Source organism: Miscanthus floridulus, chromosome 6 (assembly GCF_019320115.1).
Source record: "Miscanthus floridulus cultivar M001 chromosome 6, ASM1932011v1, whole genome shotgun sequence".
Lineage (NCBI taxonomy): Eukaryota > Viridiplantae > Streptophyta > Magnoliopsida > Poales > Poaceae > Miscanthus > Miscanthus floridulus.
Window position 1 is genome coordinate 72,372,821 of NC_089585.1, and position 20,600 is coordinate 72,393,420.

General features: G+C 43.4%; 1 protein-coding gene across 1 annotated transcript; it reads left to right on the forward strand.

Annotated features, from left to right (window-relative positions):
* The first annotated feature begins 13,331 nt into the window (after positions 1-13,331).
* LOC136458372 (vesicle transport v-SNARE 13-like) lies at positions 13,332-16,648 on the forward strand. The gene is made up of 5 exons (XM_066458317.1): positions 13,332-13,618; positions 13,703-13,761; positions 14,121-14,309; positions 15,101-15,271; positions 16,216-16,648. The coding sequence occupies exons 1-5, from the start codon at positions 13,525-13,527 to the stop codon at positions 16,366-16,368; spliced, it is 666 nt and encodes a 221-aa protein (XP_066314414.1). The 5' UTR covers positions 13,332-13,524; the 3' UTR covers positions 16,369-16,648.
* The last annotated feature ends 3,952 nt before the right edge of the window (positions 16,649-20,600 follow it).

The following is a 20,600-nucleotide window of genomic DNA, read 5'->3' on the forward strand; positions in this document are numbered from 1 at the left end:
AGATAGTGTTTTTGTGGTTGTGGATCGATTCTCTAAAATGGCACATTTCATACCATGTCATAAAACTGATGATGCTACAAATATTGCTGATTTGTTCTTTCGAGAAGTTGTTCGCTTGCATGGTGTGCCAAATACAATTGTTTCTGATCGTGATGCTAAATTTCTTAGCCATTTTTGGAGAACTTTATGGGCCAAATTGGGGACTAAGCTTTTATTTTCCACCACTTGTCACCCCCAAACTGATGGTCAAACTAAAGTTGTGAATAGAACTTTGTCTACTATGTTAAGGACTATCTTAAAGAAGAATATTAAGATGTGGGAAGATTGTTTGCCTCATATTGAGTTTTCTTATAATCGTTCGCTGCATTCTACTACGAAGATGTGTCCCTTTGAGATTGTTTATGGCTTGTTACCACATGCTCCTATTGATTTAATGCCATTGCCAAGTTCTGAAAAGTTGAATTTTGATGCTAAGAAACATGCTGAATTGATGCTAAAACTACATGAAACCACTAAAGAAAACATAGAGCGCATAAATGCTAAGTACAAATTTGCTGGAGATAAAGGTAGAAGGGAATTGATTCTTGAACCTGGAGATTTGGTTTGGTTGCATTTGCGAAAGGATAGGTTTCCTGAATTAAGAAAATCTAAATTGATGCCTAGAGCGGATGGTCCTTTTAAAGTGATGCAACGAATAAATGAGAATGCATATAAGCTTGATCTTCCTACAGATTTTGGGGTTAGTCCCACATTTAACATTGCAAATTTGAAGCCTTATTTGGGTGAGGAAGATGAGCTTGAGTCGAGGACGACTCAAATTCAAGAAAGGGAGGATGATGAGGACATCAACACCGATCATACATCCACGCCGTCCACGCCGACACCTGCTGGTCCTATTACTCGTGCTCGTGCTCGTGCTCGAAAAGTTAATCATCAAGTGAGTTCCTTCTTGAGCTCTTGTCCATCCTGTTTAGATCTTGGAGACACGTGCACTCTTGTTTTGATTAGGAATCAAGGAGAAGACCGAAAGGGAAAAGGACTCGCGTAGGCTGGATTCGGACTACAGCACACCTCCAACTTGCGACGGTCGCCACAGTTACATACGGAGTCGGATTGGGGTGATTCTGGACTTGTTGGAAAGCTAATAAAGTCTACTTTCATACAGATCTGACCTCATACTCATACCTGCTCAGAAGCGGCGTCAACAGTCCAAAAATCACCGAGAGGTCTATTCTGTCCAGGGTGCTGCGCCACCTTAAGTTAGCCCAATGGGCTTGTATCGTTTAGAGTCCAGTAGGGACGCGTCCTAGGGTTGGAGCACGACCCAAACTCTCTTGTGGTCGTCCTCCACACGTCATATACCCCTTAGCCACCACCAGGAACACTGGGGGTTTTTGTTTAGATCAAGTTTAGCCTTTGCTACTTGCTTGTAGGCGCGCGTGCTGATCCAGCCGCCCGTCTCCTTGTCTTCGGAACCCCACTCATAATAAGATTCAGTTTGAGGTTTTCAATTTCATCTTGCAAATTCAGTGCTTGTTTCGTTGTTCTTGCTAGTTCTTCGATTGCTTGCAGGACGGGAGCCCTAGTGGCTGGTTGTTGCGCTCCACAAGATCGTGACGGCCTTTGGAGGTGGTGTATCGGTTGCTAAGGTGCAGTCTTGGAAGGCTATAGTCGGGTCGTGAACGTCATCTCCATCCACCAAATCGAGTTGTCTCACGCCTCTCATCGAAAGATCATCCATAAACCCTAGCGGGTTCATATCAGCGCCCCGTCGTCGTCGACGCTGCCGTGAATGACTGACCAGGAGCCGTGCTGCATAGCTGTAGCATGAAGACGTCGTCGACGCCCCATGCCTCCATGCCCATGCCATGGCCGATGCTCCGACTCATCCGACTCCCGAACAACACGACACGGGCATGGCGCCGTCGAGCGCGCCTTGTCGAACAGGTCGTGGACGTTGGACTTGCTCTCGCCGTACCACATAGTCAACAGCTCGGGGCATAGAAGAGCATGCCACACGACGACAACATGCAAGACATCTCGAACATCTCCAGGAGATCCATCGGGCATGCAGCACATACACGTACTGAACCATCTCCTGGAGCTTAACTTCTTCTACCTGCAGAAATCATGGACTTGTAGGATTCCAAGTGCAAGTCGTGCTGCCTCAGCAAGGTCATCATGCTCGCGCGCCTCACTGGCCGCCACGCCCCCGCGTTGTTATGCTCACCCAGCCACCCTGTCAGCAATGTCTTCATGCTCACAAGCAAAACCCGTAAGAGTTGTCCAGCTGTGGGAAGACGCCGACGTGCATGCATCATGCATGCACATGCATGCGTGTGTGCGGCGTCCACCTGGACCCGGAGGGGCCACATCGGTTAAAAAATTAAAACAAAGGGGTATGGGCTATGAATGCGTCACTAACAAAGATTATGGACCCAAAAACCCACTTTTAGAGTTGATGAACCTAAATAAAACTAGAGTGCAAGTTAATGGACCACCCATACATTTAACTCTATCTTTTTCTACCTAGTGTGTACCAGAAAAGAAAGAAAAAGGGGACTTCCTACGAAGCTGAGCTGTGGGGGATATAAATAACGGATAGGCTAGCGCCTGGACATCCGAACGACTACACCTACTGTGTTGACATCCGGACGCCCACGCCTACTGCATTCATTTCCCGCGTGCACGTCCGCCGGCCCCAGTGCGCCTTGTCTGTCGGCCCCTGGGCCTGACTCGCTTGTCCGTAGGCCTCTGGCTCGCCGCACCCTATCCCCCGCTGCTTGGGCTATGCCCCCATCGCCCACAACACTCCCATGACTATCCGAACATACCTCTAAAGCATGAAACACTTGAATGCAATAATATATGTCTAAAATAAATGAAACATTAGGAACATACAATTACAACATATGTGAAACATGTGCAACATCCAGATTAAACACTTGCTGCAACATATGTTTGAAAACAGATGAAACATTTTTATATACGTATTGCAACATATGCAACATCCAAAAGTATTTTTACAACATCCGGATAAACAACTTGAAACATTAGTTTGAAACAGTTGAAACACCTAGAACATACACTTACAACTAGTTCATAATTAATTTATTTTAAATTATAAAAATATGAAACTAGTTCATGTTTTCTTCTAAAAATGTTATATATATGTTGATGCTATATTTAAAAATGTTTAGACCTTACTTGTTTTATATAAATAACAAGAGTGACAACGAGCAACAAAGCAGTAGGAACATAAATAAATCAATTCCAAATACCTATATATAGACCATAAATAAGTAGAGAACATTTTTAGAAAAAAGTACTAGTTTCATATTTTTCTGATCTAAAATAAATATGGACAGGGGATAGCAATGCTACTGTATATATTAATACAGGGCTTGGCGCTCGCAGCCGGACTCTTAAGTTGTTTTTGGCTAAAATCAAGCGGTGCGCGCGGAGACGAAGGCAACGAACTGCCATGTAAAAGAACGGAAAGCGAACAATTTAATTTTGTGCGAAATTAAAAACAATTTTAAATATAGCATCAACATATATATAACATCTTTAGAAGAAAACATGAACTAGTTTCATATTTTTATAATTTAAAATAAATTAATTACGAACTTCTAGAGATAGAACCAGTTTTTTTTATTATTAGAAAATAGAAAAACACTTTTGAAACTAGCCGAGCACCAAATTTGTCTAGTTTTAACAGTTGAAGGGTGTTTGTTACTCGATTTAGTTGAAGGTTGAAAATTGAATTTCAATGCGAGTTGGAGATTGAAAAATATATTTTACCCTAATTTTTAAGACAAGAGAGATTAACAAAGTTGAACACACATACATTCAAAACCTATCGTGCTTATTCAGACATATCACCAATAAGAACCATATTCTCTAAATGATAGTTACATGGTAGCCGATGAGCATCCTCCGCCCCTCTCCACCCAAATACAACCTCCGTCACCATGGTCGGCACGTGGCCACCGTTGAGCCAGCTACCGTCAGGAATCTAAGGTTAGGTCATGTTTAGTTCTTCCCAGTTCCTGAATTTGGCACTATGCAAAAAGAAGATTCCTCATCACATCAAACTTACGGTATATGCATGGAGTACTAAATGTTGACGAAATCAAAAACTAATCGCACAGTTTGATTGTTGAAGGGACCGTGACGCCTAAGAGGGGGGGGTGAATTAGGCAACTTATAAAATCTAACTCTAAACTATGGCCTCTTTTTCTTACCCTAGCAAAACCTATGCAATAGATAAACTATATAGATGTGCAACTATGGTTTTGCTAGTGTGTTGCTATCTCTACCGCAAATGTATTAAAGTAATCAATGTAAATGCGGAAGCTAAAGAGCAAGGTAGAGATATGCAAACTCCCGTCGATGACTCCGGTATTTTTACCGATGTATCGAGAAGCGCGCAAGCTTCCCCCTAGTCCTCGTTGGAGCCCCTCGCAAGGAATCCCTCGCAAGGGCCAAGCTCCCGGTCGGGTAACTCCGTGGATAGCCTCGGGCCTTCCCCACGCGCAAGTGGGTCTCCGATGTGCCTCTCGGCAAGCCTCTCCCGGATGCTTCCCGCCGTCTTCACTATCAAGCTTCTGGCCGAAACGCCGCGGGCCTTGTTCCCTCCTGTACACGGTGGCGGCCACACCACAAACGCGGTTGGTGTGATCTCGCAAGACTTCAAGCCCCTCCAATGTACAACACTTGTGCTAGCAAGCACGGGGTGGCAAGAGGTATGCAAACCTCACTTAAACACTAGGCAAACACCTAGAGCAAGCGCATGAGCGGTGGTCTAATCAACCTAAGCACTTCGCAAAGCACTTATGCTAATCACCTAATAAAACACTAAGTACTATGTATGTGGAGATCACTAAAATGGTGTATCAACACCCTTGGTATGTTTCCTCAGCTCCACACATATCAAATGGCCGGTTGGGGGTAGTATTTATAAGCCCCACTGAGAAAGTAGCCGTTGGGGTTGAATTCCCGCGAAACAGCTATTGACCGGACGCTGAATCGTCCTGACCGGACGCGTCCGGTCGTCCCGACCGTTGCAGCCGCGAACTGCCGATCGGACGCTGCCAGCGTCCGGTCGCCTGCCACCGGACGCGTCCGGTCGCAGTTTCGCGCGCCTGGAACCTCTCTGTACTCGATCGGACGCTGCGTTTCTATGTCCGGTCAGTTGCCGCTAGCGTCCGGTCCTCGCGTCCGGTCGCCTGTCTACCGAGCCACCGGTCCAGCGTCCGGTCGTGCTTCCAGCGTCCGGTCCAGCGTCCGGTCGCCTCTGCGAGCTCGTTTCTTCGTGATCTTGCGTACGGCTTGGTTCCTGTCTTCATGCTTAGACTTTGCTTGATATCTTGGGTCTTTTCTTGTGCTCCTAAGGTCTTTCTTAAGGTGTTGATCATCGGATCATCATGTCACCTACGTCCAAGTCATGTCTTGCACCCTATTGAACTACAAAATAAACACTTGCAAATTCATTAGTCCAATTTGGTTGTGTTGGTCATCAAACACCAAAATCCAAAGTAAATAGGCCAAGGGTCCATTTTCCTTACAATCTCCCCCTTTTTGGTGATTGATGCCAACACGACCAAAGCAAGCAAATAATTAGAATTTGGAAGTTAAAAACTACCTACTTGCTAGGTTGCAATGCAAAGGGCAAGGTTATATGATACTAATTGATAGATACCAATTAAAACTTTACTTAAAAGCATGTCTTGCCCTTGCAAATGTCCCTATGTGATATTATGGATTAAAGCCTATCTTTCTAAAAAAATTTACCCATTACTTAGACTAATCCATAATTCACTTTCCTCCCTTTCTCGGACCATTACCACTTGTAGACATCAACTTGATGCTTGCCTTTGGTCCTTCAAATTCTCCCCCTTTGGCATCAAACACCGAAAAGTAAGACATTAGTAGCACAAGGGAGGGTCAAATTTCATGATCCTTTGTGTATAGAGTGAAATGGATCACAAAATTTGACTCTCACATTATATAGACTAAGCTCCCCCTAAATGTATGCATACATATGGTAGAAAGCAAAGCATATGCATAATTAGCAATTTATTGCATAAGATAGTTTAATCTATATAATGCATGGAGAAAGCATATTAGAAAGAAAAGTAAACAACATGATGATGCCAATTGAAGAATGATGCTTAACTCCGGAGACTCCATTTTCCATACAATGAAACTACAACACACAAGATAAGCTTGAAAAGGTGTTAGTCTCAAAGCATCCAACTTGTAGATTAAGCTCCCCCTAAATTTGTGCACATAAGTGTTGAATACATATGAAATTTGTGCGCATTGATTTAAGTATCAAAATACCACTTGAAAGATGATATTTGGGAGAGATTATCTACAATTTGGACTTTGGCACATATAAGATAAATATTTGTAAAACAAGCTATGTGCCGTGCTTCTAAACAATTTTTAAACCATGTAGGTTTGCTCTAAGGGTTGATAATGAAACCGAGCAAGCCTACCATATGATGTACCTATTGAATGCCTGACAAAAGATTTAAGCAAGTAAATGCAAACATAGGTATGAAAGATAACTAGATGCTTTAAGAGTATATCAATTGAAGGACAAAACCAATTGAAATGAATACTAATTGAAAGTAATGACATCTAGTTACCTAACATGGGAAGGGGAATTTGGATCCATAGTATTCACTAACCTACTTGGCAATGACTATGTCCATCAAGATGCACCCCATGAAATGCACCCATACTTTGCCAAGTCTCCAAATTCCCCAATTTCCGATGGACTTCTTACTTCCCTTTCAGAATCCAAACCTTCTTGGTGCTTTTTATGTTGGAAATGATTTCCTTTGGCACCCAAAAGCGTTTGACCCCATCGTTGGCTTGCTTGTTCACCTTGATGGCCACCACCTTGTCATTTTTCTTCTTCTTCAAGAGATAAGGTGTGGAGGCCTTCTTGTCCACCTTGTTGGTGTAGGTGTTGGAGAGCTTGCTTGTTTGCTTTTTCTCCTTCTTCTTTGCTCCTCCCCCATTCTTCACCTTGCACTCATAGGACTTGTGGCCTTCTTTGTGGCATACGTAGCAAACCACGGTTTGTCCTTCATCAAGCTTCTTCACTCCCTTGATGGTGTTATCTTGATAAAGTTGGGTTTGCTTCGCCTTGCCTTTCACTTGAGTCAAGTCCTTGGTGAGGCGAGCTACTTCTTGCTTGAGTTGCTCATTCTCTTTTGCAACCTCTTGTGTGCATGTATCTACAATCACTTTCTCAACACAAGCTTGGTTGCATAAATGTGAGTCTAAACATAAATCATTGCAAGAGGTAGATGCATCCTTTTTAATTATGTCATTTCTTTTAGATGCCTTGGTGGGGGTATTTTTGACGGCCTCAAGATTAGCAACTTTATTTGTTAGCTCATCACAATGTTTGCACATGATTTCCATTTTAGCAAGCAAACTTTGATAATCATTTTGTGAGCTAGCTAACTTTTCTTTTAATTTTTCATTTTTCTTTTTAAGTTGCTTATCATTAATTGTGCATGCACTTGTTGTTGCATTAGCCTCAAGTCGCTCAATTTTAGTAGATAGTTCAACATTGAGATTTACAAAGTTTTCATATTGTTCAAGCAAATTCTTGTATGCTTCTTGTGAACTACCTAGTTCTTCTTTTAAAGTTTTGAGCTTCTTTTGTTGACTAGTGCAAACTTTAGCATATTTAAGATTTTGTTGCACAATTGTATTGTAAGAAGGCAAATCATCATCACTATCACTCTCACTAGAGGATGAGCTTTTGTTACCTCATGCCATAAGGCACACACGAGAAGAGCTTGATGATGAGTGCTTGTGACCTCGCCTCTTGTGATAGTTTTCTTCTTCACTTGAAGAATCATCCCATGACCTTATTGTTGTGAGGGCTTTGTTCTTGCACGCCTTCTTCTTTGTCTTGGGTGTGGGCTTGTTTGGACAAACTTCCACAAAGTGCCCCAACTCGCTGCATCCATAGCATCCCCTCTTTCTTTGCTCGTTTCTTTGATTAGTGAAAACGAGGTCTTGAATTTGGATGGGCACACCCTTGACATTGAGCCTTTGGATCATCTTCTCCACCTTGTTGATTAATTTGATTGATTATTCATCAAGGTCGGAGGTGGAGGAGGAAGATTGATCATCATCACTTGAATCTTCATCATTATCATCATCCTCATCTTCTTCTTTACTTGAGGAGCTTGAACTTGAGCTTGACTCAACTTTCTTGCCCTTCATCTTCTTCTTCTCGCTACAAGCGAGAGCTTTGCCTTTGCTTGATGAAGATGCTTCTCCTTGACCCATCTTACGTGACATTTCAAATGCCACTAGCTTTCCAATGATAATGCCCGGGGTCATGGTGTTCAAGTTCTCCATGTTGTGAAGGATGGTGATGATGCTTGCATATTTCTTTTGTGGTAGAACGGAGATGATCTTTCTCACTATGTCCGCATCATCTAGCTTTAATAATCCTATTGAATGGAGCTCATTGATGATTAGATTCAATTGAGAGTACATATCACGAATAAGCTCATCATCATTTATAGCAAAGGAGTCATAATTTTGCTTGGCTAGATAATGTTTTTGCTCACGGACATTACTTGTGCCGTTATGGAGCTCTTGGAGTTTTAACCAAATTTCATATGCCGTATTTAAGGTGAACACTTGGTTAAACACATCCATGCTAAATGATTCAAACAAGCAATTCTTAGCTATAGCATTAAAATGTATTTCTTTTTCCTCACTCTTTGTGGGCTTTTCGGGATTCTTAATGGGTTTTATCCCGTCGCGAGTGACTCTCTATACATCCAAATCAACCGCCTCAAGGTGACAAGCCATTCTAGCTTTATAGTATGGGAAGTTAGTACCGTCAAATTATGGAGGCCTAGCGGTATCCATCCCAACCACTCTACAATAGCGTCGGCTCAACGGCGGTTAAGCCAAAGGTCCAAATATGAGCCAACCGGCTCTGATACCAATTGAAGGGACCATGACGCCTAAGAGGGGAGGGTGAATTAGGCAACTTATAAAATCTAACTCTAAACTATGGCCTCTTTTTCTTACCCTAGCAAAACCTATGCAATAGATAAACTATATAGATGTGCAACTATGGTTTTGCTAGTGTGTTGCTATCTCTACCGCAAACGTATTAAAGTAATCAATATAAATGCGGAAGCTAAAGAGTAAGGTAGAGATATGCAAACTCCCGTCGACGACTTCGGTATTTTTACCGAGGTATCGAGAAGCGCGCAAGCTTCCCCCTAGTCCTTATTGGAGCCCCTCGCAAGGAATTCCTCGCAAGGGCCAAGCTCCTGGTCGGGTAACTCCATGGATAGCCTCGGGCCTTCCCCACGCGCAAGTGGGTCTCCGATGTGCCTCTCGATAAGCCTCTCCCGAATGCTCCCCGCCGTCTTCACTATCAAGCTTCCGACCGAAACACCGCGGGCCTTGTTCCCTCCTGTACACGGTGGCGGCCACACCACAAACGCGGTTGGTGTGATCTCGCAAGACTTCAAGCCCCTCCGATGTACAACACTTGTGCTCGCAAGCACGGGGTGGTAAGAGATATGCAAACCTCACTTAAACACTAGGCAAACACTTAGAGCAAGCGCATGAGCGGTGGTCTAATCAACCTAAGCACTTCGCAAAGCACTTATGCTAATCACCTAATAAAACACTAAGCACTATGTATGTGGAGATCACTAAAATGGTGTATCAACACCCTTGGTATGTTTCCTCAGCTCCACACATATCAAATGGCCGGTTGGGGGTAGTATTTATAAGCCCCACTGAGAAAGTAGCCGTTGGGGTTGAATTCCCGCGAAACAGCTATTGACCGGACGCTGAATCGTCCTGACCGGACGTGTCCGGTCGTCCCGACCGTTGTAGCCGCGAACTGCCGATCGGACGCTGCCAGCGTCTGGTCGCCTGCCACCGGACGCGTCCGGTCGCAGTTTTGCGCGCCTGGAACCTCTCTGTACTCGATCGGACGCTGCGTTTCTATGTCCGGTCGGTTGCCGCTAGCGTCCGGTCCTCGCGTCCGGTCGCCTGTCTACCGAGCCACCGGTCCAGCGTCCGGTCCAGCGTCCGGTCGCCTTTGCGAGCTCGTTTCTTCGTGATCTTGCGTACGGCTTGGTTCCTTTCTTCATGCTTGGACTTTGCTTGATATCTTGGGTCTTTTCTTGTGCTCCTAAGGTCTTTCTTAAGGTGTTGATCATCGGATCATCATGTCACCTACGTCTAAGTCATGTCTTGCACCCTATTGAACTACAAAATAAACACTTGCAAATTCATTAGTCCAATTTGGTTGTGTTGGTCATCAAACACCAAAATCTAAAGTAAATAGGCCAAGGGTCCATTTTCCTTACAGTTGTACTTTGCGAGACAAACGTTTTGAGCCTAATTAGTCAACGATTGGATAATTATTACCAAATAAAAATAAAACGCTACTGTACCTACAGTAGCTCCAGAAATCGGGCGGCGCCGATTCGGTGGCCAACTAAACATGGCCTTAAGGAAGATGCAAATCCCAACCTGCCTCCGACGGAGACAGCACTGACACAGAGTCATCTGGTCACGCAAGAGCACGATAATCATGCATTAGCCCAGTGTCAAGTGGATAGTTTCGTAACATTGTTTTCAAGACATATAAGATGAAACGAAACTTGATGAAACACTCATTTTTAATGTAAAGTTTTATTCTATAACTTCATAAGCATTTAATTTTATGATTCATAGAGAGTTGGTAATCGTGTCACCAAAGTTTCTAGATGAAACTCATTTCTCATCTCTCTTTTCAAATAGTATGTCATGTTATGTCTATATGATAACCTATTTAATACAAATGAAACCCACATGAACCTCCCACTGAGATTAGCCTTAGAGTTCACCGATACCTCTCGGGTACGATCCTGTTTTGCAGCACTACTTTAGCCGTATTTTTCAGCGAACGAGCAATGCTTTCCTCTTACAAAAATCAGCATAAATATCAGCATAAGCCAAATTTCAACGATGTTTTCGCTGAAATTTGGCTTAGGTCTCTTACAGCATAATGTAACTAATTGGAGATTAATTAATCCGTGCCAAACATCAAGTAATATTGTTTAATAATAGGAGCTAGTACAATAATGCTCCGTTGGTTCTCAGAAGCTCTCTTGAATCTTGATTGAAGGCACGGATAGAGACACCATGAGCACGGAGCTAGGTCTTTCGAAGAATTATTATGCTGCAGATGGATCGTCCAAGGATCGCTGTACAGATCCATTATCTTTTCTACCCAGCGTGTACGAGAAAAGAAGGGGAAAACAAACTTCCTACGAAGCAGCTGTGAGGGATACAAATAATAATTGAAATTATCCTTAGGAGTAGGATTGGGTTTTGCGTAAAGGGTTAATTTGAACCATGCCATTATAAATGTCGTGGTTTGGAAAATTACCATTATTATCTATCTCTTTAGAAATATACCATTATAATTGGCTGTGCACTTGAGTGGCGCCATTTTCTACGTTTGACTCATCCCTGGGTCCATTTGCAGACATCTATACAAAGCAATCTTTTTGTATGGACTACTTTACTCTAGCTCTCCACCTCACTTATAAGTGGACCCCACGTGTCATCCCTTCCCCTTACTCACTAATCCACCTTCTTCCTCACCCTCTTGCGCCATTAGTCGTCGCCACGACAACCCATGCTGCATCTGTTTGTGCCTCGGCGGCACCCATGTCTCAGCCGGTCACCAAGGTTGCACGTCATCCGCCACGCCCGCGCTTCCATGAGCTAGCTGGCCCACGCACCCACACCTTAACCAGCAGCTCACGTCATGCCCGCGCCACACACCAGCTCCACAACCGCGCGCCACACCTAGATATGTGGCCACATTAGGTGAGCTCAACTCGCCATGGCCGACTCCCTAGGTCCTTCATCCGGTGAGTGATAGCAGGGACAAGGACTCGAGGTCGTAAGATGGTGGCAGAGAAAGAGCAACGGTGGTGGTTGCACCCGTGTGGCGCCCTTGCCATGGGAAAGTGGGGCGCGGTGATTGAGGATGGGGATAGCCGTCACCATGTCCGCCGACAACAATACCTTCATGTCTTTGGATCAAGGAGAAGAAGAAACAGATGAAAACAAAAGGGGTATTTTGGGCAATATGACAGTACGATTGTTTAAAGGCATCTATGACGTATAAAATGGCATGCTTCGTGGAACACAACCAATTGTAATGACATACTCCCTCATTCCAAAAAGAGTGTCTTTATTTATTTTTAGATATCCTGTTTGGCCATCTGTCTTATTCAATTTTTTTATATAAATATCATCGATTTTGTTATGACTTATTTTATCATTAAAGATACTTTAATAATGATTTCTTTATTATATAATTTACACATAATTTTTGAATAAGACGAACGGTCAAACACGATGTCTGAAAGTAAAAAACGTCACTCTTTTTGGAACGGAGGGAGTATTTACAAATAGATAAATAGTAATGGTAGATCATCAATCCGTGATGTTTATAATGGTGTAGTTCAAATTAACCCTTGGTGTGTTTGGCAATTATTTGGGAAGGGACATGAAAATTAGTGGTGGGAGTTGACACAATGAGCTAAGGTGAGAATTTGAATTTTGGTCTCAATGACTCGTTTGTGTCGTGAAAGGAAATAAGAAAGAAAATTCATATCTCCTATTTGGTGTGGGATTCTGAGTAAGAAATTATATGACAAGTCATGATATGTGGTGAAAATTTATTTATCTTTCATTAAAAACATAATTCTCATCGAAGTGGGAGTTAATCCTCTAAACTCCTATTCTCCTACCCAACAAAACTCTCACGCATAAAAACAAACAAAAGATTTATATTTTTTTTATCTCCAAACTCTCAATTCCTCCTTCCAATTTTACCCCAAACAAATAGGTCGCTTGGTTCGTTAGCTAGCAACTATATTACCTCGCGAGCGAGGATATAGAGTTAGCTTATTTATTTACTCTCCTCGTCCATAAAAGAATGTAATTTTTAGATTTTGAGGAGTTAAACAAACTAAATTTATATAAAAATATAAACAGTCATGATACAAAATAAATATTATTAGATTAGTTATAAAATATATTTTATAATAAATTTATTTGGCAACATAATTGCGAATACTATTTACTATAAATTTGATTAAACTTTAGCTCGATTGATCTGCACGGATACCATAATTAGATGTCTAATAAAAACACCTTTGCCACCTTGGGACCTGTGTGGGCAAGATTTACCTTGCCCTTGGGAGCGAGCCAATTTGGCTGTCCTGGGTAAAGCTTTTTTTTGTTGGCCGCGCTAGAGAGGCGAGGGCGCGAGGCGAGGCGAGGCGAGGAAGGCTAGCCCCACCACCAGAAACCATCGACTACTTGTGTCCTTCCCCATTTCTTCCTTGCTTCGACTCGACTCCTCTCGACGCGATCGCTCCAGAGAAAGTTTCGAGGGTTTAGCCAGACGGTGATTGGGATCGAATTCTGGGCGCCATGAGCGAGGTGTTCGAGGGCTATGAGCGCCAGTACTGCGAGGCGTCCGCCTCCCTCACCCGCAAATGCACCGCCGCCGCCGCCCTACAAGGAGGTAATCCCCCACCCTTCCCAAATCTTGCAATCTCGGTTGTCCCCCCCTCCGAATCGTCTATTCATTGGATTTTTGGTCGCGCAGAGAAGTTGAAGCAGAAGGCGGCGGAGATCCAATCCGGCATCGATGGCGCTGAGGCACTGGTATCCCCTCGCCTCTCCTTTTTTTTGTTTTGTTGTTTGTTTTATTAAACATGCCGATTCGTCCTTGTTACCAAGTAGCCGAAGGATACACCACCCTCACGAAATCGCACTGGATTTGGCTTTGGAATTATACAGCTGTAGGTAGGGAAAAAAAAACAAGGAAAGATCCTTCTTGAGAGCTGTATTTTGTATCGATCGTGGAAGAATTTCAATTCTACGGATTACATAATTGTGTAAATTTAGGGACGTTTCCTTCTTTTAAGATCAGGCTAAGCACCTAAGCAGTGATCAAATGAAAGTTTTCTCGTCTGGCGCAAGACATGTACTATTGTATATTGGTAATGTTGTTTTGTTTTCAGATAAGGAAGATGGATCTCGAAGCAAGGAATCTCCAACCGAGCATTAGAGCTGGGCTCCTAGCAAAGATCAGGGAGTACAAGTCAGATCTTAATAACCTCAAGGGAGCGCTGAAGAGGATTACCAGTGGTAATGCACAGCAGGGGGTGAGGGAGGAGTTGTTGGAGTCAGGAATGGCAGATGCATTGGGGGTATGTTACCTTTTTCTGGATTCATGGATCATTCTCATCTGGAGTGAATCATGCTCTTTTTGGTTTGTTAACAAGGTTGTGCAAGGCATGTCTATATCTGAACCATCATTTTCTATTGGTTATTTGTCAGAAATGACACATAAACATACCTGTTTGGTTGGTGTTAATTTGGCTTAAGTTCTGGGATTTTAGCTCTGTGATCAGGATACAAGTGTCTATGGCTCCTCTCAGTACTGCAGTGAGTGGAAGCATTGAACCTTCCAAATTACAGATGTGGAGCTAGTTGGGACAAAAGCAATGCCTTGCATGAGTAGCTAATGTCAGGATGTGTTCTTTGGTTGTTTCATGGACTTATAGTGAATGAATTCACATTTCATCATAAACACACTCTGAATGGCGAAGCACATGTTTTCCCATTTTGTTCATCGAAAATATCAATCAATTTTTGTTGAGGCAGCTCTATACCAATCTAGAAAATTCTAAATACTACCCCTGTAGCATGGATAAGCCAAAGCTATCAATAATGCCTGCAAGGTGATAGTAATGTGTCCTTCATGCTATGGCATATGCTGTCCAGAATCCATTTGGCTAGGGTCTAACCATATCAATCTGGCAACATTCATATTCTGATGAAGTATGAGGCCCTTGTCCTTTTGCACGCACATATTTCTGATTCATCATCAATCTTAGATTTGTTTATTTGTTAGTTACATGGGTTTATCCTTCAACCTGCAAATAAAAAGTTGACGGTCTCCATGAGAGTCTAATGTTGTTTTTTGATGATCACACAGGTCTCTGCTGATCAAAGGTCAAGATTGCTCAGGGCAACCGAGAGACAGAACCGAACAACTGATAGGCTCAGAGATAGCCATAAAACTATGCTGGAGACTGAAGATCTTGGTGTCTCCATCTTGCATGACCTGAATCAACAGCGCCAATCTCTCTTGCGTGCTCATGATGTAGTAAGTATCTGTTTTTCTAATTCTGCCGGTTTGAACTAATTGTTTTGGTTTTTGTGTGCCATTTAGTTTTGTTTTAAATTAAATTATCTTAAACCTCCAGTACTATGCAATTTGTTGAAAGGAAATCACTCACAAGTCGCAAGTTTCTCTCTATCTTATTCTGTTTCTGATTAGATGAAATGTAGCTTTCCATAGTCTACTGTTTAAAAAATGTTATGCATACAAGTTTTATGTGGATAATTATGTTTATTATGCCTTTTGGTGTCAGCAAACATTAAAGGAGATAGTGTAGAGCCTGACCTACTATCTTCAACAGTTCTTTTTCCTGGTTATCCGTAGTATCTATATTGGCTGAGTTTTAATAACTCTTCAATGTTTTTCATTTCTTGTCATGCATAGACTTACTTTTAATTCCATAGAGTGCCCCCCCCCCCCCCTTCCATTTTTATGGTACTTGTGACTGATGTAATTGATAAGCATTGCACATGTTCATTAAGTGAACCTATTTTCACATGCCTAAAGACATACATACCACTGCAGGGGCACATGCCTGAAACACTGAGCCCTATCAATATGGAGTCTTTAGAGTAATTAATTGCTGAGTGGGGATGACTTGCATAGATAATAGATAGATGGATATTAATATAAACTTATTATTAATTGAACCGGACGTCACCAAGTTTCGATGGTTATCAGATCATCTAATGCATCAACTTGGATTAGAAAAACACAGTATAGCTTGTTCTTCACTACCAACTCGTAGTCCATAGTTTATGTTCAAACAAATATGGGCAATAGTTGATGCCAGAGTCCATGCTGCCATACACCAGTTAAATACAATAACTGGTATCCACAATTACCAACGTGCGGTTGCTGTCTGTTTGGTTCAAATCTCCTGTTTCCTATTTAACCCCGTGTTGTGTAATCCTTATTTGGAACTGCAGTTGGATGAGGTGGATAACAATGTTGGCAAGAGCAGGAGGATCATCGGAGGCATGATGAGGAGAACGGATAGAAACAAGTGGATCATCGGTCTCATCATAGCAGTCCTTGTCTTGGCTATCCTTGTGATCCTATATTTCAAGTTCGTGCACTAGAGGATTGCTTTGCATTGGACAGTAGTTTTCTACTGTAACCAGGACGAAGAGGAAGGCAGCTGTGATATTTTTTTTCTTATATCATGATTTTGTGTTTTTCTTTTCAATTTCCTTTTCTTTTTAGATTAATATTTCTGTAGGATGTGCTTGTATGGTATCGAATGTGTCAGTGTGAGTAAACATGTTCAGGCCGTGAAGCAGAGTTTTGTATATCTGATTGGTTTTTATTTGAAAGAAAAACTGAACGGATAGGCAATAAGTAAGCAAGCATATTTGAGAATGTTACTGCATTTTAAAAAAAAATTCAAGCCCGATAAGAGGCCAGGTGAAAGCCTCATTTTATATGATCATTTATATACCGGAGACCCATGGGCGTTGAATGTTACTGCATTTTTTTAAGCCCGATAAGAGGCCGGGTGAAAGCCTCATTTTATATTATCATTTATATACGGGAGACCCATGGGCGTTGAGGTGTTTGCTTTCATGGCATTTGCGTTCTGCTTAATACAGGGTCGTATGTGGTATACTCCGACCTAATATTATCCTAGCAATTCTAGTACTAGGCACATATTATATACTAAGGTCTTGTTTGCTGATTTGTTTGTTGTGAGAGATGGATAAGTTCAAGCGAACAGAAATTGTATAGTAAAGCTAGTCTAGAAATTTAGTAAGTAGTAGGTAGCTTGCTCTTAACCGCGAGGAGAAAGCTAGTACTAGGAGGTAGCTCTTAATCGCGAGGAGAGGATATGTTGTGAAATTTGTGATCATCGTATTTAAGTGGGTGATACAATAATGTTATGTTATGTACTCCCTCTCCCTGATAAATAGATTCCTAAAGTTATTTTGAGTCAAACTTTTTAAACTCTGACTGAATTTCTAGAAAAACTTGCCAAGATTTATGACATCAAATTAGTATCATCAGATATACGATATAATATATTTTCATAATGTGCTTATTTTATGTTATATATATTGTTACCCTTTCATATAAAGTTAGTCAAATTTAAGATAATTTAACTGACACAGATTCTATGAATTGATTTATTTGGGATGGAGGGAGCATGTATACAATGATTGTTTTCAAAATTAAGTTGGAGCACGGTTATTTCACCTCTATCATCTCTTATAGTTTGGAATAAATATTTGAATGTCTTATATTTCAAGAGAGTACGCGATATGTGTTGGGTTGGGTATCCCAAACCAACATGGTTCTAGGAATGCCTGGTGAATAGCCTGTCTACTAATTCTAGGCTTCTAGCAATAATCTGTTCTGAGTTTCAAAAAAAAAAAAAAGAATCTGTTCTGTCTCCCGCCTATTGGATGGTGCCGTACGTAAGATACATCAGTCCAGTTTTTCGTAGGCATCATCCACATGCCGATCCGTGGTTCCATTCTCTGCAGTGCAAAGAACAGAGGAGGAAGTTGCATCGTAAGTGATGGATGATGCTGTAATTACTTTCATATCGCGCACAGACCAGTCTATCTACTTGTCTTGCCGCTTTTGCTCTCGCTTGCATTGAAAGATTCCCGAGTGCAAACACGTGCTAATCACGTTCTCGGGGAAAAAAACCCCCGCGTGTTGTTAGGACAAGGACAGGGCCAGGGAAACAGCTCGGGGCTTTCTTCCTCCTTAGCTTGACCTCGAGTCTGGTGGCCCGGCGGTGAGCTGAACCTGAACGAGGTATTTGTCTCATTGCCTGCCGTTTTTATTTCCCTCCTCGCCTATCGCCATGGCGAGCATGACGTCGTTGGAAGCTTCAGTGGAGGCGAAGCTGAGCACCCTGCGAGAACAGTTGCCGCAGTGGATGGATCAGCCGTTCACCATCTTCCGCGTCCCCGCCTACGTCCGCTCGAGCAAACCGACTGCCTACGAGCCGCGCATGGTGTCCATCGTCCCCTACTACCATGGCGACGTCGTGCTCCGTACCATGGAGGACTACGCTCCTACTTTGGAAAGAGAGGAACGCCAGAGTTTTCAGAAACACGACCAAGACCCCAGTTCAGCTGGGCAAGAGCATCGTCGACGAGCTTGAAGAATGGATGCATGCCGGCTTCTCGGACCTGGCAGTTCTGTTGGCGCGGAGGTCGCACAATAGTTTGGCTATTAAGCTTTCATGTACTCCATGCTGGCTTGCACCTGCATGAATCTCGCTAGCAGGGCGGCCGACATTCTGTGTAAAACTTTAGGGCCTTTGGAACGGAGGAATAAAAAATGTAGGAATGAGAGAAAATACAGGAATAGGAAAGGGATGTGGTGATAAAACAAAGGAATAGAAAAACACAAGAATTTTATAGGAATGAGCGTTTGAAATGCAGGAGTGAGGTAGTAGAAGAATATGATTTTATTTGGACCAATGATGTGCCTGTTTTGCTAAACTTGGTAGCTTGAGATTAGCTTTGGTAGATCATTAATTTTTTTTCGTGATCGGGCCATTCACCTGTTTTTTCATTAAGAGGAAGTTAGTTTGTTAAAACACAGCACGCAGTTACGTTGGCGAGTAGCCTTCGTAGATCAGCGCAAACACCTAACTACTGGGAAAGCACATGTCCTATTACATAAAAACGGTGTTTTGCGACCAAATCGGACAGACCACGGCGAGCGTCTTGAAGCCTGCCTGCACCCAGTCTTCAGCCTCCTGCACGACCTTCCTGAAGAGCTCTTGAGTTCCTGCCACCGTTCTGGAGAAAGTCCTATTGTTCCGTTCCTTCCAAATGGCCCACGAAATGAGCAACATCAGGGAGTCGAACGGTGGCCGTGCATCGTTGTCCAACCTCCGCCGCTGCCGAAGCCACCAAGATCCCAGGTCATCTGCGCCTTCAGGCATCGGCGCCGTCAGGCCAACTGGAGCCAAGCAAGGAGAACCAGAGCTCTCTGGTGAGCACGCATCCCAGAAATAGGTGGTCGACTGTCTCTGGTGCTTGGCCACAGCGGACGCAGGCATCGTCGTCCTGCAGACCATGCCTCTTGCGCCGCTCGGCGGTCCATAAGCGACGGTGGAGCGCGAGCCAGAAGAAGAACTTGACGCGAGGCGGTGCGTTTGTCTTCCACAGTTCGCTGGAGCCCAACAGCGACGTCGAGCCAGCAAAGAAGGCTCGGTAGGTGGACGACGCCGAGTACTTCCCACTGGACGTCCATTTTCCAGACGAAGCGGTCCGCTTGCACGGGATCAAGCACCACACCGCGCAACAGCTCCCATACATGGAGGTATTGGCACAACACCTGAGTGGTGGGCGCGCCCACAATGTCGCACGCCCAGCGGTTCTGAAGCAAGCTGTCCCTCACCGACCTCTTCTTCCCTGAGGCGGAGATCGCCGCGTACAAATTTGGAGCAAAGCGACATAGCGGCCCGACCTGCGCCCAGCTGTCCGTCCACAGTCTGGTCAAGCACCCATCTCCCAGGATCACCGACATGCTGACGGCGGCCATCGCCGCCACAGTCTTCTCCGCCTTTGATGGCAACGATGCCCAGCAGCTCCCCTGCGCCGTCCTGCTGAGCCATTCCCATTGTAACCTGAGAGCGAAACCAAAGAAGCGCAGATCAAGGATAGCGAGGCCACCCAGGCACGTCGGTCGACAAACTTTGGTCCAGGCCACCTTGCACTTCCTGCCATCCCCTGGCCTTGATCTGCATAGAGTTATAAACAAATTCAGTTACAGCCAACATATTTTCAGGGCATATCTTAGACTGTGTTCTGGAAGATTGACAACTATGGTGTATAGCATTTAGTCCAATCATCTTCAGAACTAGAACACATACAATTGGAACGAAAATCTGACCTGTCAGTATAGTTTGCGGCTGTTTTCCGTCCATTATCTCGACGAAGTTTCTAAATGTCCATTCGAAGTCTTCAGTTCTTTCGTGATTTAGGAGCACACCACCAAATATTATTGATTGGTAGTGGTTGTTCACCCCAACAAAAATCCCAAAAGGCAAGTTGTACAGGTTGGTTCGATAAGTAGTGTCAAAAGTAACTACATCCCCAAAGTGCCTGTAATCGATTTTATTTTCCCAGTGCACCATAACATCGACTCAATTCTGCCATCTGGATCTGTCTTGAACCTGACTTCCATTTCAGGGTCTGCCTCCTTCATCTCCCCCAAGACCTCCATAGTATTCTTCATATCGTCTTGTATATCTTCTTGTGCCATCCTTGCACAGAGGCTTTTAACTGATTGTTTTCTGATTGGCACTACAGACTCTGCTGAGAGCACCCCAATTATGCTGCAGACA